The sequence below is a fragment of the Anomaloglossus baeobatrachus genome, chromosome 6 (assembly GCF_048569485.1).
Source record: "Anomaloglossus baeobatrachus isolate aAnoBae1 chromosome 6, aAnoBae1.hap1, whole genome shotgun sequence".
NCBI lineage: Eukaryota > Metazoa > Chordata > Amphibia > Anura > Aromobatidae > Anomaloglossus > Anomaloglossus baeobatrachus.
The window spans coordinates 527,252,732-527,276,932 of NC_134358.1; the positions used below are offsets into that span (position 1 = coordinate 527,252,732).

At 53.4% G+C, this 24,201-nt stretch overlaps 1 protein-coding gene across 1 annotated transcript in view; it reads right to left on the bottom strand.

Moving 5' to 3' along the window:
* PDSS1 (decaprenyl diphosphate synthase subunit 1) overlaps window positions 1–24,201 on the bottom strand; it is a 64,084-nt gene that overhangs the window by 31,461 nt on the left and 8,422 nt on the right. Inside the window, exons 4-6 of the mRNA XM_075315536.1 lie at window positions 21,931–22,061; window positions 21,689–21,830; window positions 21,064–21,175 (exon numbers count right to left, since the gene is read on the bottom strand). Of these exons, the coding sequence (XP_075171651.1) occupies window positions 21,064–21,175; window positions 21,689–21,830; window positions 21,931–22,061 (385 nt within the window). The remainder of the gene's footprint in view (window positions 1–21,063; window positions 21,176–21,688; window positions 21,831–21,930; window positions 22,062–24,201) is intronic.

Here is a 24,201-nt window from a genome sequence, read left to right on the forward strand (position 1 = left end):
GACGCAATAAGATCATTCACTATGGCGTCCCCATCAGGAGTATCAAGGTTGAGAGCGGCTTCAGGATCAGAATCCTGATCAGCTACCTCCGCTTCATCATACAGAGAGTCCTCTCGCTGAGACCCTGAACATTGTGATGATGTCGAGGGGATTTCATAGCGAGCTCGCTTAGTCGGTCTGGGGCTGCGTTCCATGTCAGAGACCTCACCCTGGGATCTATGAGACACCCCGGGAGAACATTGTTGTTCCAACTGAGGGGGGCCAGGGGGCAATGATTCCACAGTGCCCATGGCTTGAGATGCCGGCCTGGACTGCAAGGCTTCTAATATCTTAGCCATAGTCTCAGAAAGTCTTTCAGTAAAAACTGCAAACTCCGTCCCTGTCACCTGGACAGTGTTAACAGGTGGTTCTCCCTGGGCCACCCTTAGCAGAGGCTCCGGCTGAGTAAGTGCCACAGGGGCCGAGCATTGCACACAATGAGGGTCAGTGGACCCTGCCGGCAGTATAGCCGTACATGCTGCGCAGGCAGCATAGTAAGTCTGTGCTTTGGCACCCTTGCTATTTGTGGACGACATGCTGTTGTCGCCTCTGAGCAATACAGGAGGGTATATAGCCAAAAAAACAACCGTGCACCATACAGTGTAACGTATAGCCTATAATCATATAATCTATAAGTACACTACTGCACTAGTGGGGCCAGCACCACAGGTGCTGCTTACAGCCCGCGCAAAGCAGTTGTGTGGGCACCAGAATTCCTGCCTGGGTCTCCCTGAGCTTGTCTCCCCTGTCCAGCGTTAGCAGAGCTGACAGTAATGGCTGCCGGCGTCCTGAGGAGAGGAGGGAGCCGTGGGCGTGACCCAGAAAGTGCGGGAACTAGTGCCCCACTGTGCACAGTGAGGGGGGTGGAGTATGCAAAGCATGCTCCAGCCCTCAGTGCTGCCGTCCTGTACAGCGTCCCGCCCTTCACCTGACTGGCAGGGCTGGGGGCGGGAAGAAAGAAGGGAATTTTGTTTACTTACCGTAAATTCCTTTTCTTCTAGCTCCAATTGGGAGACCCAGACAGTGGGTGTATAGCTACTGCCTCTGGAGGCCGCACAAAGAACTACACTTAAAAGTGTAAGGCCCCTCCCCTTCTGGCTATACACCCTCCCGTAGGAGTACAGATTCCTCAGTTTTAGTACCAAAGCAAGAAGGAGGAAAGCCAATAACAGTTTCAAAAACAAATTCAATCCGATAACTAGATCGGAGAACTTAAGAAACAACGTGAACAACATGTGCACCCGAAAAAAACGAAACCCTAAAAACAGATAGGGCGGGTGCTGGGTCTCCCAATTGGAGCTAGAAGAAAAGGAATTTACGGTAAGTAAACAAAATTCCCTTCTTCTTTTTCGCTCCTAATTGGGAGACCCAGACAGTGGGACGTCCAAAAGCAGTCCCTGGGTGGGTAAAAAGATACCACATGAACGGGCTGTCATACAGCCTCTTCCTACAGGTGGGCCACCGCCGCCTGGAGGACCTGTCTACCTAGGCTGGCGTCTGCCGAAGCGTAGGTATGCACTTGATAGTGTTTGGTAAACGTGTGCAGACTCGACCAGGTAGCCGCCTGGCACACTTGCTGAGCCGTAGCCTGATGCCTCAACGCCCAGGACGCACCAACGGCTCTGGTAGAATGGGCCTTCAGTCCAGATGGAATCTGAAGCCCAGCAGAACGGTATGTGTGAAGAATTGGTTCCTTGATCCACCGCGCCAGGGTGGATTTGGAAGCTTGCGATCCCTTATGCTGACCAGCGACTAGGACAAAGAGCGCATCCGAACGGCGTAGAGGCGCCGTGCGAGAAATGTAAATCCTGAGTGCTCTCACCAGGTCCAACAGATGTAAACCCTTTTCAAATTGGTGAACTGGATGCGGACACAAAGATGGCAAAGTGATATCCTGATTGAGATGAAAGGAAGAAACCACCTTGGGAGAAAACTCTGGAATTGGACGCAGTACTACCTTGTCTTGGTGAAATACCAGGAAGGGAGATTTGCAAGATAACGCCGCCAGCTCGGACACTCTTCGAAGAGACGTGACCGCTACAAGAAAAACTACCTTTTGTGAAAGCCGAGAAAGGGGAACCTCTTTCAAAGGCTCGAAAGGCGGCTTTTGAAGAGCAAGGAGAACCTTGTTCAGATCCCAGGGTTCCAATGGCCGTCTGTAAGGAGGAACGATATGACAAACTCCTTGGAGAAACGTGCGTACTTTAGAAAGCTGTGCCAAGCGCTTCTGAAAGAATACGGATAACGCGGAGACTTGACCCTTAAGCGAGCTAAGGGACAAACCTTTTTCCAACCCAGACTGCAGGAAGGAAAGAAAAATTGGCAATGCAAATGGCCAGGGAGAAAACCCTTGAGCCAAGCACCACGCTAAGAATATCTTCCACGTCCTGTGATAGATCTTAGCTGAGGATGGTTTTCTAGCCTGTCTCATTGTGGCAACAACTCCCTGAGATAAACCTGAGGCCGCTAGGATCCAGGACTCAATGGCCACACAGTCAGGTTCAGGGCCGCAGAATTCAGATGGAAAAACGGCCCTTGAGACAGCAGATCTGGACGGTCTGGTAGTGCCCACGGTTGGCCTACCGTGAGATGCCACAGATCCGGGTACCACGACCTTCTTGGCCAATTTGGAGCGACGAGTATGGCTCGCTGGCAGTCGGACTTGATTTTCCGGAGAACTCTGGGTAACAATGCTAGAGGTGGGAACACATAGGGGAGTCGGAATTGCGACCAATCCTGAACCAACGCGTCTGCCGCCAGCGCTCGGTGATCGTGAGACCGTGCCATGAAAACTGGGACCTTGTTGTTGTGCCGTGACGCCATCAGATCGACGTCCGGCGACCCCCAGCGGCAACAGATCTGTTGAAACACGTCCGGGTGAAGGGACCATTCTCCTGCGTCCATGCCCTGGCGACTGAGAAAGTCTGCTTCCCAGTTTTCCACGCCTGGGATGTGAACTGCAGATATGGTGGACGCTCTGCTTTCCACCCACGTCAAAATCCGCTGGACTTCTTGAAAAGCTTGGCGACTGCGTGTTCCCCCTTGGTGGTTGATGTACGCCACCGCCGTGGAATTGTCCGACTGAATCCGAATCTGCTTGCCTTCCAGCCATTGTTGGAAGGCACGCAGGGCAAGATAGATTGCTCTGATTTCCAGAACATTGATCTGCAAGGTGGACTCTTCCTGAGTCCACGTCCCCTGAGCCCTGTGGTGGAGAAACACCGCTCCCCACCCTGATAGGCTCGCATCTGTCGTGACCACTGCCCAGGACGGGGGAAGGAACGACTTTCCCTGTGACAATGAGTTGGGGAGAAGCCACCAACGTAGAGAGTCCTTGGCAGTCTGAGAGAGGGAGACAGTCCTGTCGAGGGACGTCGAATTCCCATCCCATTGGCGCAGAATGTCCCATTGGAGAGGGCGCAGATGAAACTGCGCGAACGGGACTGCCTCCATTGCTGCTACCATCTTTCCTAGGAAATGCATGAGGCGCCTCAGTGAATGCGACTGGCTCTGAAGAAGAGATTGCACTCCAGTCCGTAGCGAGCACTGCTTGTCCAGTGGAAGCCTCACTATCGCTGATAGAGTATGAAACTCCATGCCAAGATAAGTCAGAGATTGGGTCGGGGTTAGATGAGACTTTGGAAAGTTGATAATCCACCCGAAAGTCTGGAGAGTGTCTAGCGCCACCTTCAGACTGTGTTGGCATGCTTCTTGAGAGGATGCCTTTATAAGCAGGTCGTCTAGGTACGGGATGACCGAGTGACCCTGCGAGTGCAGAACAGCTACTACTGCTGCCATGACTTTGGTGAAGACCCGGGGGGCTGTTGCCAGACCGAAGGGTAACGCTACGAACTGTAGGTGCTCGTCGTGTATGACGAAGCGTAGGAAACGCTGATGCTCTGGTGCAATCGGCACGTGGAGATACGCATCTTTGATGTCTATTGATGCTAGAAAATCTCCCTGAGACATTGAGGCTATGACGGAGCGTAGGGATTCCATCCGGAACCTCCTGACTTTTACGTGTCTGTTGAGCAACTTCAGATCCAGGACGGGACGATACGATCCGTCCTTTTTTGGGACCACAAACAGATTGGAGTAAAAACCGTGACCCTGTTCCTGAAGAGGGACGGAGGTCACCACTCCTTCCGCCTTTAGAGCGGCCACCGCCTGCAACAGAGCATCGGCTCGGTCTGGTGGTGGAGAAGTTCTGAAGAAACGAGTTGGCGGACGAGAACCGAACTCTATCCTGTACCCGTGAGATAGAATATCTCTCACCCAACGGTCTTTGACATTTGCTAGCCAGATGTCGCCAAAGTGGGACAGCCTCCCACCGACCGCGGGTGTGGGCATCGGAGACCGCAAGTCAGGAGGACGTCGTTTTGGCAACGGTTCCTCCGGCTGGTCTTTTTGGGCGTGACTGAGACCTCCAAGAATTTGAACGTCTCTGGTCCTTTTGAGTCTTTTTTGACGAGGCGAATTGGGACCTGCCCTGTCCTCGAAAGGACCGATAACCAGACTGACCCCTCCTCTGTTGGGGCTTGTTTTGTCTGTGTTGCGGTAAGGAAGAGTCCTTACCCTTGGAGTGTTTGATGATTTCATCCAAACGCTCTCCAAACAATCGGTCACGAGAAAAAGGCAAATTGGTTAAGCACTTCTTGGAATGAGAATCTGCTTTCCAATGTCTCAACCACAGAGCCCTACGCAAAACAACTGAGTTGGCTGACGCCACTGCCGTGCGGCTTGTAGCGTCAAGAACAGCATTAATCGCGTACGACGCGAATGCCGCCATTTGCGAGGTCAATGGTGCTACCTGCGGGGCAAATGCACGTGTGACTGAGTCGACTCGCGCAAGCCCGGCCGTGATAGCTTGGAGTGCCCATACGGCCGCAAAAGAAGGCGCTAATGACGCTCCAATCGCTTCATAGATGGATTTCAGCCAGAGCTCCATCTGCCTGTCAGTGGCATCTTTAAGTGCCGCTCCATCTTCAACAGCAACCAAGGATCTGGCTGCAAGCCTGGAAATTGGAGGATCCACTTTTGGACACTGGGTCCAACCCTTGACCACTTCAGAGGGAAAAGGGTAGCGTGTATCTTTAAGTCGTTTAGGAAAACGCCTTTCAGGATAAGCGTGGGGTTTCTGGATTGCGTCTCTGAAGTCAGCGTGGTCCAGAAAAGTGCTTAATGTACGCTTAGGGTATCTGAAATGGATTCTCTCGTGCTGCGAAGCTGACTCCTCTACAGGAGGAGCTGGTGGGGAAATATTCAACATCTTATTGATGTTAAATATAAGATCATTAACTATGGCGTCACCATCTGGTGTATCTAGATTGAGAGCGGTCCCAGGATCAGAATCCTGATCAGTTAAGTCCGCCTCATCACCCATAGATTCATCCCGCTGGGATCCAGACCATTGAGATGAATGTGAAGGCCCGTCATAACGAGCCCGCTTAGGCTGCCCGGGGCCATCGTCCGAGTCAGAGTCTTCACCCTGAGGTGTAGATGCCCGTCCCGGAGCTAGGAGCTGAGGGGGACCAGGGGGCAATACATGCACAGTGTCCGTGGTCTGAAGTACAGGCCTAGCTCGCAATGTGTCAAGAATTTGTGACATAGTGAGAGACATTCTGTCAGCAAAAGCTGCAAACTCAGTCCCTGTCACCTGGACAGCATTCACAGGTGGTACACCCTGGGACACGTCCAGCAGAGGTCCCGACTGTGCAAGCGCCGCAGGGGCCGAGCACTGCACACAATGGGGGTCCGCGGAGCCTGCCGGTAGAAAAGTCCCACATGCGGTGCAGGAAGCATACAATGTCTGTGCCTTGGCACCCTTGCGTTTTACGGGCGACATGCTGCTGGCTCTCTGCATGTGAGAGAGTCTATAGCCAAAGGGCGACCAGCGCTATGCAATACCAAGTATTTGTAGCCACAAAATACTAAGGATACTACGAGCACAAGAGGGGGTGAGCCCACTGGGCTGCTTACCGCCCGCTGAACAGCGGGTAAGAGGCTGCAGAATGCCTTGTCTGGGTCTCCCCGGCTCCCCTCTGCAGCTCAGCGTGTCAGCAAGAATGGCTGCAGGCTTCTGTGGAGAGGGGCGGTCCGTGGGAGTTCCCAAACAAAAGTGCGGGAACAGTGTCCCCTCTGTGCTGACTGTGAGGGCTGGAGTATGTAAAAACGACTCCAGCCCTCAGCGCTGATGCACTGGCCAGCGTCCCGCCCCTCTCCTGACTGGCAGGTCTGTGGGCGGGAACGAACGAACGCAGGCCGCAAAAGCCGGGGACTCGAGTTATCAGCGCGGCCGCCGTAAAAGCGCGGGCCGCGCTGAAGTCCCCGGCGCACCGCAAGTGCCAGCCGCGCCGCTGTTCAAGCGGCCGGCGCGACCGAGTTCTAGCGTGGGCAGCGTCCCGCCCCTCTCCTGACTGGCAGGTCTGGGGGCGGGAACGAAAGGAAGCAGGCCGCAAAAGCCGGGGACTGTAGTTATCAGCGCGGCCGCCGTAAAAGCGCAGGCCGCGCTGAAGTCCCCGGCGCACTACAAGTGCCAGCCGCGCCGCAGTCCCAGCGGCCGGCGCGGACTATTCCCATAAATGTGCCTGCTTCAGCAAAGCTGAATGAGGCCATGGCACAGGCGCCGCAGCGCTGATGTCCCCCGGCGCACTACAACACCCAGCATGCTGCGGTGTGAGCGCCAGATACACGGGGACACAGAGTACCTTGAGGAAGCAGGGCCATGTCCCTGATGTACTCCGCTCCATCCAGCATCTTCTCCAGGGGCTGTAGATGGAGCACGGTCTCTGTGCCTGGAGACCGGTAAATCCCACTTCACCCAGAGCCCTGTAAAAAGGGATGGGGAAGGAATCAGCATGTGGGCTCCTGCCGCCGTACCCGCAATGGGTACCTCAACCTTACAAACACCTCCGACATAAGTGGGGTGAGAAGGGAGCATGCTGGGAGTCTGTATAGACCCTCTTTTCTTCCATCCGACATAGTCAGCAGCTGCTGCTGACTAAGAACAATGGAGCTATGCGTGCGTGTCTGACCTCCTTGCGCACAAAGCTAAAACTGAGGAATCTGTACTCCTACGGGAGGGTGTATAGCCAGAAGGGGAGGGGCCTTACACTTTTAAGTGTAGTTCTTTGTGCGGCCTCCAGAGGCAGTAGCTATACACCCACTGTCTGGGTCTCCCAATTAGGAGCGAAAAAGAAAAAAAGAGACTAGGCCGCAAAAGCCGGGGACTCGAGTTATAAGCGCGGCCGCCGTATAAGCGCGGTCGGCGCGGAGGTCCCCGGCGCACTAACAGTCCCAGCCGCGCCACAGTGATAACAATGGTAGCGGCGGTCAGCGCGGCAGTCCCCATACACTAACACACTCAGCAACGCTGCAGTGTGTAATGGCACAAACGCAGTCAGCGCCGCGGTCCCCGGTGCACTAGCACACCCAGCAATGCTGGAGTGTTGCTGTGCGCGGTCCCCACGGGGACACAGAGTACCTCAAAGTAGCAGGGCCATGTCCCTGAACGATACTCGGCTCCTATCCAGCAGAGTCCTCAGGAGCTGTGGATGGAGCACGGTCTCTTGTGCCTGGAGACCGATAGGATCCCACTTCACCCAGAGCCCTAAGGGGGATGGGGAAGGAAAACAGCATGTGGGCTCCAGCCTCCGTACCCGCAATGGATACCTCAACCTTAACAACACCGCCGACAAGAGTGGGGTGAGAAGGGAGCATGCTGGGGGCCCTGTTATGGGCCCTCTTTTCTTCCATCCGACATAGTCAGCAGCTGCTGCTGACTAAGCTGTGGAGCTATGCGTGGATGTCTGACCTCCTTCGCACAAAGCATAAAAACTGAGGAGCCCGTGGCAGCACGGGGGGTGTATAGGCTGAAGGGGAGGGGCTTTACACTTTTGGTGTAATACTTTGTGTGGCCTCCGGAGGCATAGCTATACACCCAATTGTCTGGGTCTCCCAATAAGGAGCGACAAAGAAAAACGGATATGTGAAAGCAGCCTTAAAAGGGAACCTGTGAGGTGCAATATACACCCAGAACCACGAGCAGTTCTGGGTGCATATTTCTAATCCCTGCTCAACTGTCCCTGTATACACTAGCATAGATAAAGAGATCTTTATAAAGAGTATTTCTAAACATCCTTTATGATATGCTAATGAGGTCAGGGACTAGTTGCAAGAGCGTGGTTCCTGCGCTCATTCCGCCCTCTTAGCATGTTAATACACCCACAGGGGCGTGCAAATATGCTATGCAATGCCCATTGCCCAGCATCATCAGCGGTGGTGAGGTGCGTACCTGTGTCCTTTGTCACCACCTCTCAGACACTGGGCTTAGGGTCAGTGCACATATTCAGAAGTCCCTGCACTTCCGATCATGCTATGAAGCCGGCTGTATGTGTCCTCCCTTCAGCGAGGTCTAGTGTGCATGACCGGAAGTGAGGTGACTTCTGATCCTCTGCACTGCCCCTAGGCCTGGTGTTCTGATGCGGTGACAATGTACAGACGCATGTGTGTCATTGCTGATGATGACGCTGGGCAGTGGGCATTGAATAACATGTTAGCATGTTAGTTCACACAGAGGGACGTTATAAGAGGCTGGAATGAGAGCGGGGAATAATGCCCCTGCGACTAGTCTCTGCGCTCATTAGCATTTCATAAAAGGATCTTTAGAAATATTTTTTCTAAAGATCTCTTTATCTATGCCATTAGATACAGGGACGGTTAGGCAGGGATTAGCAATATACACCCAGAACTGCTCGTGGTTCTGGGTGCATATTACACCTGACAGGTTTCCTTTAAGTGTCCAATATACCAAATCCTCTAGTGATCTAGGCTACTAAAGGTGATCCCAAAAAAGTAATCCATCCCCTGCAATATCCCAATCTGGAAAACTATTTTAAAATAATGGCAATCTTCTGATTCCTTACTATTCACAGCACCCCCCCACTTTCCATTACCAATCACCAGAATGTCATTCCTCCCCAATAAACGGATTTTTTTGTACTCACCATAAAATCGTTTTCTCTTAGCCATCATTGGGGGACACAGGACCATGGGTGTTATGCTGCCTATCCATAGGAGGACACTAAGTAGATTCAAAAGCATAGCTCCTCCCCTGCAGTATACACCCCCTGGCCGGGCCAGGCAGTCTCAGTTTTAGTACACAAGCAGTAGGAGAAAAAGAAGGGAATTTTGTTACTTACCGTAAATTCCTTTTCTTTTAGCTCCAATTGGGAGACCCAGACAATTGGGTGTATAGCTACTGCCTCCGGAGGCCACACAAAGTATTACACTGAAAAGTGTAAAGCCCCTCCCCTTCTGCCTATACACCCCCCGTGGGATCACGGGCTCCTCAGTTTTAGTGCAAAAGCAAGAAGGAGGAAAGCCAATAACAGGTTTAAAAACAAATTCAATCCGAAGGAATATCGGAGAACTGAAACCATTCAACATGAACAACATGTGTACCCGAAAAAACAAAAATCCCGAAGGAAACAGGGCGGGTGCTGGGTCTCCCAATTGGAGCTAAAAGAAAAGGAATTTACGGTAAGTAACAAAATTCCCTTCTTCTTTGGCGCTCCATTGGGAGACCCAGACAATTGGGACGTCCAAAAGCAGTCCCTGGGTGGGTAAATTAATACCTCATGTTAGGGCCGTAAAACAGCCCTTTCCTACATGGAGGCAATAGCCGCCTGAAGGACTCGTCTACCTAGGCTGGCGTCCGCCGAAGCGTAGGTATGCACTTGATAATGCTTGGTGAAAGTGTGCAGACTCGACCAGGTAGCTGCCTGGCACACCTGCTGAGCCGTAGCCTGGTGCCATAATGCCCAGGACGCACCCACGGCTCTGGTAGAATGGGCCTTCAGCCCTGAGGGAACCGGAAGCCCAGCAGAACGGTAGGCTTCAAGAATTGGTTCCTTGATCCACCGAGCCAGGGTGGATTTGGAAGCTTGCAACCCTTTACGCTGACCAGCGACAAGGACAAAGAGTGCATCCGAGCGGCGCAGGGGCGCCGTGCGGGAAATGTAGATTCTGAGTGCTCTCACCAGATCCAACAAATGCAAATCCTTTTCACATTGATGAACTGGATGAGGACAAAAAGAAGGTAAGGAGATATCCTGATTGAGGTGAAAGGGGGATACCACCTTAGGAAGAAACTCCGGAATCGGGCGCAGAACCACCTTGTCCTGATGAAACACCAGGAAAGGAGCTTTGCATGACAGCGCTGCTAGCTCAGACACTCTCCGAAGAGACGTGACCGCTACTAGAAAGGCCACTTTCTGTGAAAGACGAGAAAGGGGAACATCCTTCATAGGCTCGAAAGGCGGCTTCTGGAGAGCAATTAGAACCCTGTTCAGGTCCCAAGGTTCTAATGGCCGCTTGTAAGGAGGGACTAAGCGGCAAACCCCCTGCAGGAACGTGCGTACCTGAGGAAGTCGTGCTAGGCGCTTCTGAAAAAATACAGATAGCGCTGAGACTTGTCCCTTAAGGGAGCCGAGCGACAAACCTTTTTCCAATCCGGATTGCAGGAAGGAAAGAAAAGTAGGCAATGCAAATGGCCAGGGAGAAACTCCCTGAGCAGAGCACCAAGACAAGAATATCTTACACGTCCTGTGGTAGATCTTGGCGGACGTTGGTTTCCTAGCCTGTCTCATGGTGGCAATGACCTCTTGAGATAATCCTGAAGACGCTAGGATCCAGGACTCAATGGCCACACAGTCAGGTTCAGGGCCGCAGAATTCAGATGGAAAAACGGCCCTTGAGACAGCAAGTCTGGCCGGTCTGGTAGTGCCCACGGTTGGCCTACCGTGAGATGCCACAGATCCGGGTACCACGACCTCCTTGGCCAGTCTGGAGCGACGAGGATGGCGCGGCGGCAGTCGGACCTGATCTTGCGTAGCACTCTGGGCAACAGTGCCAGAGGTGGAAACACGTAAGGTAGCCGAAACTGCGACCAATCTTGAACTAAGGCGTCCGCCGCCAGAGCTCTTTGATCGTGAGACCGTGCCATGAAAGCCGGGACCTTGTTGTTGTGCCGGGACGCCATTAGGTCGACGTCCGGCATCCCCCAGCGGCGACAGATCTCCTGAAACACGAGCGGGTGAAGAGACCATTCCCCTGCGTCCATCCCCTGGCGACTGAGGAAGTCTGCTTCCCAGTTTTCTACGCCCGGGATGTGAACTGCGGATATGGTGGATGCCGTGTCTTCCACCCACGTCAGAATCCGCCGGACTTCCTGGAAGGCTTGCCGACTGCGTGTTCCGCCTTGGTGGTTGATGTATGCCACCGCTGTGGAGTTGTCCGACTGAATTCGGATCTGCTTGCCTTCCAGCCACTGCCGGAAGGCTTGTAAGGCAAGATACACTGCCCTGATTTCCAGAACATTGATCTGAAGGGTGGACTCCTGCTGAGTCCACGTACCTTGAGCCCTGTGGTGGAGAAAAACTGCTCCCCACCCTGACTCGCGTCTGTCGTGACCACCGCCCAGGATGGGGGTAGGAAGGACTTTCCTTTTGACAATGAGGTGGGAAGAAGCCACCACCGAAGAGACTCCTTGGCCGCCTGAGAAAGGAAGACATTCCTGTCGAGGGACGTCGACTTCCCGTCCCATTGGCGGAGAATGTCCCATTGCAGAGGACGCAGATGAAACTGCGCGAAAGGGACTGCCTCCATTGCTGCTACCATCTTCCCTAGGAAGTGCATGAGGCGTCTCAAGGGGTGCGACTGGCCTTGAAGGAGAGATTGCACCCCTGTCTGTAGTGAACGCTGTTTGTCCAGCGGAAGCTTCACTACCGCTGAGAGAGTATGAAACTCCATGCCAAGATATGTTAGCGATTGGGTCGGGGTCAGATTTGACTTTGAAAAGTTGATGATCCACCCGAAACTCTGAAGAGTCTCCAGCGCAACGTTCAGGCTGTGTTGGCAAGCCTCTTGAGAGGGTGCCTTGACAAGTAGATCGTCCAAGTAAGGGATCACAGAGTGTCCCTGAGAGTGAAGGACTGCTACTACTGCTGCCATGACCTTGGTGAAGACCCGTGGGGCTGTCGCCAGACCGAAAGGCAGGGCTACGAACTGAAGGTGTTCGTCTCCTATAACGAAGCGTAGAAAACGCTGGTGCTCTGGGGCAATCGGCACGTGGAGATAAGCATCCTTGATGTCTATTGATGCTAGGAAATCTCCTTGAGACATTGAGGCGATGACGGAGCGGAGGGATTCCATCCGGAACCGCCTGGTTTTCACGTGCTTGTTGAGCAGTTTTAGGTCCAGAACAGGACGGAAAGACCCGTCCTTTTTTGGCACCACAAACAAATTGGAGTAAAAACCGTGACCTTGCTCCTGAAGAGGAACAGGGATCACCACTCCTTCTGCCTTTAGAGAGCACACCGCCTGCAGAAGAGCATCGGCTCGGTCGGGAGGCGGAGAAGTTCTGAAGAATCGAGTCGGAGGACGAGAACTGAACTCTATCCTGTACCCGTGAGACAGAATGTCTCTCACCCAACGGTCTTTGACCTGTGGCAGCCAAATGTCGCCAAAGCGGGAGAGCCTGCCACCGACCGAGGATGCGTAGAGAGGAGGCCGAAAGTCATGAGGAAGCCGCCTTGGTAGCGGTTCCTCCGGCTGTCTTCTTTGGGCGTGACTGAGCCCGCCAAGAATCTGAGCTCCTCTGATCCTTTTGGACGAGGAGAATTGGGACCTGCCCGAGCCTCGAAAGGACCGAAACCTCGACTGTCTCCTCCTCTGTTGGGGCTTGTTTGGTTTGGGCTGGGGTAAGGATGAATCCTTACCCTTGGACTGCTTAATGATTTCATCCAATCGCTCACCAAACAGTCGGTCGCCAGCAAATGGCAAACTGGTTAAGCACTTCTTGGAAGCAGAATCTGCCTTCCATTCCCTTAACCACAGGGCTCTGCGTAAAACCACGGAGTTGGCGGACGCCACTGCCGTACGGCTCGTAGAGTCCCGGACAACATTAATAGCGTAAGACGCAAATGCAGACATTTGAGAGGTTAAGGACGCCACTTGCGGAACAGATGTACGTGTGACCGTGTCAATCTGCGCAAGACCAGCTGAAATAGCTTGGAGTGCCCATACGGCTGCGAATGCTGGAGCAAACGACGCGCCGATAGCTTCATAGATGGATTTCAACCAGAGCTCCATCTGTCTGTCAGTGGCATCTTTAAGTGAAGCCCCATCTTCCACTGCAACTATGGATCTAGCCGCAAGCCTGGAGATAGGAGGATCCACCTTGGGACACTGGGTCCAGCCCTTGACCACGTCAGGGGGAAAGGGATAACGTGTATCCTTAAGACGTTTGGAGAAACGCTTATCTGGATAAGCGTGGTGTTTCTGGACTGTTTCTCTGAAGTCAGAGTGGTCCAGAAAGGTACTCAATTTACGCTTGGGATACCTGAAATGGAATTTCTCCTGCTGTGAAGCTGACTCCTCCACTGGAGGATCTGAGGGAGAAATATCCAACATTTTATTGATGGACGCTATAAGATCATTCACCATGGCGTCACCATCAGGTGTATCCAGATTGAAAGCGGTCTCAGGATCAGAATCCTGAACAGCTACCTCTGCCTCGTCATACAGAGAATCCTCCCGCTGGGACCCCGACCAGTGAGATGAAGTCGAGGGCCGCTCCCAGCGAGCTCGCTTAGGCCGTCTGGGACTGTCGTCCGTGTCAGAGCCTTCACCCTGGGATGCATGGGACACCCCCGGAGCACGGGGTTGTTCCAACTGAGGGGGACCAGGGAATTCAACAGTGCCCATGGTCTGAGTTACCGGTCTGGACTGCAAAGTTTCTAGAATTTTTGTCATAGTCACAGACAATCTATCGGCAAAAACTGCAAACTCCGTCCCCGTCACCTGGACAGTGTTCACAGGTGGTTCTCCCTGGGATAGCAGAGACCCCGGCTGAGCAAGTGCCACAGGGGCCGAACATTGCACACAATGGGGGTCAGTGGCACCTGCCGGTAGAATAGCCTCACATGCGGTACAAGCAGCATAGAAAGCCTGTGCCTTGGCACCCTTGCTTTTTGCGGACGACATGCTGTAGTCTCCTCTGAGCAATCTAGGAGGGTATATAGCCAAGAATCAATAGCGACCGTACAGTGCAATGTATAGCATGCAAGCATAAAAATACAAATGTACACTTCGGCACTAGTGGGGTCAGCACCTCAGGTGCTGCTTACCGCCCGCTCAAAAGCGGGTGTGTGGTCGCCAGAATCCCGTGTCTGGGTCTCCCAGAACTTGTCTCCCTTCTCCAGCACAGACTGCACACAGGAATGGCTGCCGGCGTCCTGTGAAGAGGGGCGGGCCGTGGGCGTGCCCCAGACAAAGTGCGGGAAACTGGCGTCCCACTGTGCCCAGTGAGGGGGCTGGAGTATGCAAAGCAGACTCCAGCCCTCGGCGCTGACGTTTTGCACAGCGTCCCGCCCTTCCCCTGACTGGCAGGCCTGGGGGCGGGAAAGAACGAAACTAGGCCGCAAAAGCCGGGGACTCGATTTATAATCGCGGCCGTCGTATAAGCACGGCCAGCGCGGAAGTCCCCGGCGCACCACAAGTCACAGCCGCGCCGCAGTGTAAAACTGCCAGCAGCGGCCGGCGCGGCAGTTCCTAACACATTAACTCACTCAGCAAAGCTGTAGTGAGTAATAGCACAAGCGCGCAGCGCTGCTGTCCCCGGCGCACTAGCACACCCAGCAATGCTGCAGTGTGTCTGTGCGCGGTCTGTACGGGGACACAGAGTACCTGTAAGGAGCAGGGCCCTGTCCCTGACTATACTCAGCTCCATTCCAGCAGGTTCTCCGGGTCTGTGGATGGAGCACGGTCTCAGTGCCTGGAGACCGGTAAGATCCCACTTCACCCAGAGCCCTAAGGGGGATGGGGAAGGAAAGCAGCATGTGGGCTCCAGCCTCCGTACCCGCAATGGATACCTCAACCTTACAAACACCGCCGACAAAAGTGGGGTGAGAAGGGAGCATGCTGGGGGCCCTAGTATGGGCCCTCTTTTCTTCCATCCGACATAGTCAGCAGCTGCTGCTGACTAAACAGTGGAGCTATGCGTGGATGTCTGACCTCCTTCGCACAAAGCTTGAAAACTGAGGAGCCCGTGATCCCACGGGGGGTGTATAGGCAGAAGGGGAGGGGCTTTACACTTTTCAGTGTAATACTTTGTGTGGCCTCCGGAGGCAGTAGCTATACACCCAATTGTCTGGGTCTCCCAATGGAGCGCCAAAGAAAAAACAGTAAAAACTTCTCAACAGAGGAACATGAGAAAAGAAGAGTCATAACCAAATAAGGTACTGAGAGAACCAAGGCCCAACAGGGCAACAGGGTGGGTGCTGTGTCCCCCAATGATGGCTAAGAGAAAAGGATTTTACGGTGAGTACACAAAAATCCGTTTTCCTCTGACGCCTGATTGGGGGACACAGGACCATGGGACGTCCTAAAGCAGTCCATGGGTGGGAAACATAAAAGAAGACAACACAACCCAAGGACTAGGAACCAGTGCCAGACAGCCTGGAGCGCCTACTGAGAGAGGTGCTCTACTGCCGTTTGCAGAATTTTCCTACCCAGATTTGCCTCAGTTGAAACCTGGGTATGGACTCTGTAATGCTTTGAAAACGTATGTAGGCTAGACCAGGTCGCAGCCTTATACACCTGATCCACTGAAGCCTGATGCCGAATGGCCCACGAAGCGCCAACTGCTCGCGTGGAATGAGCCCGCAGCCCACTACAAATGGGCTTGAGTTGCAGGCGGTAGACTTCCTGGATCGCAGAGCGAATCCAGCGAGCCAGAGTCGCCTTTGAAGCTGCCTGTCCCTTCTTAGGCCCCTCAGGAATGACAAACAAAGAGTCCGTTTTCCTAAAGGGGGCTGTCCTGGATATGTAATATCTGAGAGCTCTGACGAGGTCTAACGAATGCAGAGACCTTTCCACCCTATGAACTGGGTGTGGACAAAAGGAAGGCAGAACAATGTCCCCGTTCAAATGAAACGGGGTAAGAACCTTTGGAAGGAAATCCGGAAGGGGGCGCAGAACCACCTTGTCTTGGTGAAAGCTCAGAAAAGGCTCGCGGCAAGAGAGTGCTGCTAGCTCCGAAACCCGTCTGATGGACGTAATTGCCACCAGGAATGTTACCTTCCAGGACAGAAGAGCAAGGGAGGATTTCTTGAGAGGTTCAAAGGGAGACCTCTGGAGACCGACCAGAACGAGATTGAGGTCCCATGGGTCCAGCGGCCGTTTGTACGGGGGAACTAGATGGGAAACGCCCTGGAGGAAGGTCTTGACTTGCGGTTTTTGAGCCAGGCGGCATTGGTAGAAGATCGAGAGCGCTGAGACCTGCCCTTTAAGGGAACTGAGAGCCAACCCCGCTTGCAAGCCAGACTGTAGAAAGTCGAGAATTCTGCGGATGGCCAGAGGCATAGGCTGGGCGTTAGTTTCCCTGCACCATGAAAGGAAGATTTTCCACGTACGGTGGTAAATGCGGGATGAAGTAGGCTTTCGGGCGCTGATCATGCTGGAAATAACTGCGGGGGAGAATCCCGCTCTTGTTAATACCCAGGTCTCAATGGCCATGCCGTCAGCTTCAGGGCTCTGGAGTTCTGATGGGAAATGGGCCCTTGGGTCAGCAAGTCTGGGATGTCTGGAAGGCGCCATGGTGCGTCTGTGAGTATTTGTACTAATTCAGCGTACCAGGCGCGCCTGGGCCAGTCCGGTGCTATCAGTATCACCGGGACTCCCTCTGCCTTGATCTTCCTGATTACCTGCGGCAGCAGGGGTAGAGGTGGAAATATGTAAGGCAGGCGGAAGTGGTGCCAGGAGCAGACTAGAGCATCCGCGCCAATGGACTGCGGGTCGCGTGACCTGGCTATGAACGCGGGTACCTTTGCATTCAACCTTGAGGCCATTAGATCCACGTCTGGTGTGCCCCAGCGAGTGCAGATGTGTAGAAACACTTCTGGGTGGAGAGACCATTCTCCGGTGGCCAGGCCTTGGCGACTTAGAAGTCTGCTGCCCAGTTCTCTACCCCCGGAATGTGTACCGCTGATATCCCTGATCCCGACGATTCGGCCCAGCTGAGGATCTTGTGGGCCTCGAGATAAGCCGCTTTGCTGCGGGTGCCTCCCTGCCGATTGATATAGGCTACAGCTGTGGCATTGTCCGATTGGACTCGAATCTGACGACCCGCTAGCAGAGGGCAGACCGTTCTGAGCACGAGGAAGATCGCGCGGAGTTCCAGGATGTTTATGGGTAGGGAAAACTCCTGGGGCGTCCAACGTCATTGAGCAGTGTGGTGCCAGTTCACTGCTCCCCAGCCTAGGAGGCTGGCGTCCATGGTCAGGACCAGCCAGTTCACTGGGAGAAAAGATCTCCCCTTCGATAGGGATGAGGACCGAAGCCACCAGCGGAGTGCGTACCTGACTGAAGGCGTCAGGTGAAGATGTCTGTCCAGGGAGAAGGGGCTCTTGTCCCAGGCCGCTAGAAGGGCTAGCTGCAGTGGGCGGAGGTGCAGTTGAGCAAAGGGTACTGCTTCCATAGCTGCCACCATCCTGCCGAGCACTTTCATGCTGAATCGAATGGAGCGAGACGGAGGGCGTAGAAGGCAGCGTACCGCTCGTTGAAGAGCGATCGCCTTGTCCTGAGGGAGAAGGATCAAGCCCCGACGGGTGTCCAGGGACATGCCCAAGAAGGTGATGGATCGTGATGGGATCGGGGATGATTTGTCCAGATTCACTAGCCACCCCAAGCGGGATAGGGTGTCCACAGTGATCTGTACGCTGGTTGAGCAGTCGCGGAAGGAGGGGGCCTTGATGAGGAGGTCGTCCAAGTAAGGGAGAACGACTACTCCCCTGGCGTGAAGGACGCTCATGGCGGCCGCCATGACTTTGGTGAAGACCCTTGGTGCGGTGGCAAGGCCGAAGGGTAGAGCTACGAATTGAGAGTCCTGAATTGCGAAGCGGAGGAACTTTTGGTGATCTGGGGCGATGGGTATGTGCAGGTACGCGTCCTTGATGTCTATGGAGGCGAGGAATTCCCCTTCAACCATGGATGCAATAATGGACCTTAGGGACTCCATTCTGAATCTCCGTACGTGCACGTTTGTTTAGGTATTTGAGGTCCAGGATGGCTCGAACTGACCCATCCTTTTTGGGGACCACAAAGAGGTTGGAATAAAAAACCCCGAACTCCTCGTCGTCTGGGACAGGTATTATCACCCCTGCTGTTTGGAGCGAGTGGATTGCTGAGTAAAAAGCTTCGCGTCGTTTTCGAGTCTTTGGGGAATTTGAGAGAAAGAACCGACTCAGGGGTCGGGTCCGAAATTCTATGTGGTAACCGGAAGACACAAGGTCTCGCACCCATTTGTCGTCTGAGGCGGCAGCCCAGATGTGTTGAAAGAGCCGCAGTCGACCTCCTACAATGAGTGTGTCTTCCGGGGCGCCGAAGGAGTCATGAGGGGGGAAAACGTCATGGCCGAGTCTCCCTAGACCTGGACTGTTTCGGTCTAGGCTACCATGACGAAGTGGGTTTCGGGGAGAGCTGAGGTCGGTCGGTCCCTGCGTAGTCCGCAGCTGGTGGCGGGGACAGCACGGGATTTCGACCAACCAAAGGAGCGGAACGAGGACTGTGGACGTCTGGTGAAGGACGTCCTGGACTTCAGCTGGGGGAGGGAGGTACCCTTTCCTCCCGTGGCGTCAGAAATGAGCTTGTCCAGACGTTCGCCAAACAATCGGTCTGGAAAAAAGGGAAGGCCCGTGAGAGACTTCTTGGGGGCAGAGTCCGCTCGCCATTGTCAGAGCCAGAGAGCTCTACGGATGGCTATGGTATTTGAGGCGGCAAACGCTGCGCAGGTAGCAGCGTCCATGGAGGCCTGCATGAGGTACTCCGCCGCAGCGGCAATTTGAGCTGTTACCTCTGTGAAGGTATGAGTGAACTGGGATTCCTCAAGCGAAGTATTAAGGGATTCTGCCCAGACCGAGATCGCCTTTGCGACCCACACAGCGGCAAAGGAGGACGAGAGGGAGGAACCCCTGCCTCAAAAGCAGAGCGGGCGAGGTGCTCCACCTGTCTGTCTGTCGGGTCCTTGATGGAGGAACCATCGGTTAAAGACAGGAGCGTCTTTGTGGTAAGGCGGGAGACCGGGGGGGGGGGGGTCGACCGAGGGCGGATCGGCCCAGCCATTAGGGGCAGGTGAGGCAAAAGGGTACCGGGACTCCATGAGCTTTCGGTTACCGAAGCGCCTGTCAGGCTTCTCCCTTTGCTTTGTGAGGATATCCTGAAACTCTGGGTGATCAGCAAAAACCTTTTGGGGTTTCCTTGCCCTCTTAAAGGAGACCGCATGGTCAGTGGTAGTGGATGGGGGATCCTCCACCTGCAGAGTTTGGTCGATTGCTGCTATAAGGGAGTCTATTGCAGTTTGATCATCTGGGGAGGCTGAAACCAAGGAATCATCCTGGTACAAACAGCATTCTCCCTCCTCCAGCTCTTCAGAAGCCGTGGAGCGTGTGGGAGAGCCTGCCCTGTGTGCTCCCGAGGGAGAGCCCGCTGGAGACACCCGGCCGTGTGCTCTTTTCCTGATCCCTGCAACCGGTGAAGCATGTGCCCGGATTACCTCAGAAGGATCCTCCATAGGGGTATCCTCAGGCTGCGTTCCGTCCAGGGACCCAGAAGGGTGTGGAGGACAACATTACATAGCCAGCACCAGGTTCTGTGACAGTTTTTCCATGGATTGGGACAGAAACTGTGCCCATTCCGGTGGGCTGGGAGCCCTAGGCTCTGGGCTGACTGGGGGGCTATAGGGGCACAGGACTCACAGAGAGAAGAGGTGTGTTTACGTGGTAGCTCAGCGTGGCAGGCAGTGCAGGCTGAATAATAGACTATGTGGGCCTTAGCACTCTTAGTACCCTTAGATTTCTGCATGTTCCTAATAGGAGTATGCCAGGAGGGGGAGCAATGCTCAGCAGAGCTACAACTGAAGCAAACACCTCACCAGAATCAGCCGATGGCCCTGGATGGGGGGGGGGCTTATCGCGGCCGCGGGGGGTGGGGCTTAGTGCTAAAAGAGCGCGAAGATGAAGTCAGTGTGCCCCCCCCCCTGCTGTGGGTAGTAAAGAACGGCGAGAAGGGAGCTTCTGAGTTTTTCTCCCTCTCCCTCCAGTCAGCACACAGCTGGTCACTGGTAGTTATCAGCCGGCTTTTCTGCTAGAGCGAATAAACAGCGTGAGTCCCTGAGCCCTGGGCCCCCCCCCCTGCCACCAGAAATTATCTGCAGGACTTTCTGCAAACAGGAGTGACTTCCCCCCTCCTTCAGCCAGCAAGCTAGAGAAAAGTTAACACTGTGTGTGCAGGATCCTTGGGGCTCTCCTCTTTGCACCCAGCAAGGGACTTTCTCATAATAGATACTGTAAATGTCCTGGGAGCCTTCCCTGCAGCTTCTTTTCTCCCTTTGTCTGGGAAACCAGTCAGGGGGGATCTCACCTTAAAACACTGCTTCCGTCCAGGTAGTGAAAATAGCAGAGTCAGCTTGCTGTGTCCAGTCACGCCGGTGCCATATTCAACTCAAGCCTGCAAAGAGGGGCTGAGGAATTGGGCTATAGGGGCACAGGCCTCTACCCTGGGCTTTGGAAAAATCGGTGTCTGTGGAACCCGTCGTCCAGCCCAGGATCTAGCGTCGCAGGAGGGGGTACGTGGAGGCAACACTCATCGTTCCCGCCCGTTAATGGTAGTGGGAGATCGGTCCCAAAAGGAAATCGTCGCCCTCAAAAAATAACAAACCTTGAAAGGAAGTGCCTCCTACAGACACTAAGCTAAAACTGAGGTTGCCTGGCCCGGCCAGGGGGTGTATACTGCAGAGGAGGAGCTATGCTTTTGCATCTACTTAGTGTCCTCCTATGGATAGGCAGCATAACACTCATGGTTCTGTGTCCCCCCAATGAGGCGTCAAAGAAATGCTCTTTAACCAAATCTTGCCTTATGACGAACTTAAATGTAAATTATACGTATAAATACGCCTTTCATACTGACCACGTATTAAATCTTCGATGACCTGAGATAAGACAGAAATGACTGTGGCATTTCCGATCCGTGCCAGGGCCACAGAGGATGCAGACAATATGTAATCACCTGCCAGGACAGCCTAAAAAAGAAAAAAAAAAAAACAACCAAGTAACACGGGTTAGACATTAAATTGTGCCTGTCTAAATCTGTGCAATCAGAATAGGAATGGCAAAAGCTAGTATATAGGAGCCGCACCAAAATCCTGGCAGGTACGGCCGGCTGTGGATTCTGGTTTGTTCCAAAAATGCACAATAACCCAACATAGGTCTATGACCAGAATCCCTACTTTAATCGTGCGGCTGATTCATATAATAGGTGGCTGTAATGTAATGAATGCCAAATCATCAGATCTGCACGCAACATGCTGTAAATATAGATGTATGGAGTCGGGAGGGTAGATCTGGGCAATTGCCATCATGTACCACTGCTGCCCTGCACGATATCTGCTACCACGTGATATAAATGGGTGACAACAGAAGATCCATTATCATATATGATCTGCTGTTAATAAAAAATGGCTTTGAAGCAGGATCATGCAATGGTGGTGGTTTTGGGAGCCTCAAATCCCCTTTAAATAGCGGCCATCGCTCACCTTCCTTTCACCCCATATCTGGTTGACAGTCTTCTTTCCCCTCCGTGAATTTGAACCATCGATGACGTCGTCGTGCACTAGACTGGCTGTGTGGATCATTTCGGCAATGACTGCTATAGATCGTTGGCCGGGGTGGATTTCTCTGTAGGGGGTCACAGAGGATTCCATTATTACATAATTAGAAACTTTGTAATTAGCAGCTTTTTTTTTTCCTATGAGGATAGCGGCGGTGCGGGACTTACCGGCTATTGTTATAGTGGATGTTGCAGGCTCGAGCCATTAACACCACCAGCATTGGTCTCAGTGCTTTTCCTTTCCCATCAAAATAATATTCGCACATTTCCCTCAGCTCCTGCGTCGTTATAAACAGCTCCTGTCATCAGAAAGGAGGAAAGAGATCTACATAACAATGGAGGTGAAGGCACATCATATCCTGCAAAAGGATTTACAAAGAAGGAGGATTATGCTGAACATAAGACCACTGCTGCGGTCGTGCACCTCTACATGTAGTGATAGACCAAGCCTCGTAGTCGCCAAATCGTCCCTTCTTCAATAGGTGCACCAGACCACCCCTGAGAAGTCAGCGCGGGCTGCAACCTAATTCCCTCGCAGTCACAAAATCTGTAAGTTGTCTCCAGTAGTCACAGCAGACATTGCCGGTACCACAGGTCCCCCCTACTAGTCACAGCAGACATTGCCGGTACCACAGGTCCCCCCTACTAGTCACAGCAGACATTGCCGGTACCACAGGTCCCCCCTACTAGTCACAGCAGACATTGCCGGTACCACAGGTCCCCCCTACTAGTCACAGCAGACATTGCCGGTACCACAGGTCCCCCCTACTAGTCACAGCAGACATTGCCGGTACCACGGGTCCCCTACTAGTCACAGCAGACATTGCCGGTACCACAGGTCCCCCCTACTAGTCACAGCAGACATTGCCGGTATCACAGGTCCCCCCTACTAGTCACAGCAGACATTGCCGGCACCACGGGTCCCCTACTGGTCACAGCAGACATTGCCGGTACCACAGGTCCCCTACTGGTCACAGCAGACATTGCCGGCACCACGGGTCCCCTACTAGTCACAGCAGACATTGCCGGTACCACAGGTCCCCTACTAGTCACAGCAGACATTGCCGGCACCACAAGTCCCCTACTAGTCACAGCAGACATTGCCGGTATTCACAGGCCCCCCCCCCTACTAGTCACAGCAGACCACCCAGAAGCAGTCAGTACAGACCTTAATCCAATCTCCCAATATTTATAGTAATCGCTTTGCCAGTAGCCACAGTAGCCCAACCCGTGCAAGTCACAGCAGACCCCAGTACTAGTCATAACAGGTTCCATTAATCACACTAGACCACCTCCCCCATTAGTCACTTCATTCATTCATTTTCCCAGCAGCTAAGTAATCACAGTATACTACACGATAAGCCCCTTTGCTGAAACCAGAGAAACCCCACACAGCTAGAGCAGGCCTTAAAAGGGTTGTTCACTTTCAGAATATTTTGGACCCTGTGCAGCAGTCAGTGAGCTCAGTGGCCGTGCACGAGTGTACACCACTCCCTGTTCAGCGACGCCGAGCTCAATGACTGACGCTCAGATGACTAAACGTCAGTGATGCAGCCAAGACCAGACACCGGCAGAGACTCAGCGATGGACCCGGGACAGCGAGAAAAGGATTATTTTAAAAATAAAACAAAAAACAAAACTGCCCATGGGGACCATGATTTTCTAAAAGGGCATAACTCCTTTAAAAGGGAACCTATCACCAGATTTGGTGACTAAGCTGCGGCTACCACCAGTGATCTCTTATATACTGTATTCTGGAATGCTGTATATAAGAGCCCAGGCCGCTGTGTAGAACATTAAAAAAAAAAAAAAAAAAAAAACAAAAACAAACAACAAAAAAACAAAATATTTTTAGAATACTCACCTAGTGGGCGGTCCAGTCCGATGGGCGACGCTGCTCTCCGGTCTGGCGCCTCCTCCTTCTTGTGCGATCTCCGTCCTCCTTCTACCCAGCCCAGTGTAGGTAACGCATCCATCTCATCCTCACAGGCCAGCATTGCGGTCCTGCGCAGGCGCACTTTGATCTGTCCTGCGTAGGGCAGATCAAAATACTGTAATGCACAGGAAGATCAAAGTGCGCCTGCGCAGGACCGCAATATCGGCTTGTGTGGATGACATAGATGCGTCACTGGGCTGAGTAGAAGGAGGACGGAGATCGCAGCAAAGAGGAGGCGCCCGACCGGACAGCAGCGACACCCATCGGGGTGGACAGCCCTAAGAAGAGTATTCTAAAAGTGTTTTTTACGTTCTGCACAGCAACCTGGGCTCTTATATACAGTATTCTAGAACGCTGTATATAACATCCCACTGGTGGTGGCCGCAGGTTATAGTCACCAATTCCCCAGCAATCAAAGTAGCCCCTCATCACTTCCCCTTATATGCATAGCAGACCCTCCCCTTCCACTACAAGCCCCCCTTCCCCAACATTCAGCAGGAAGT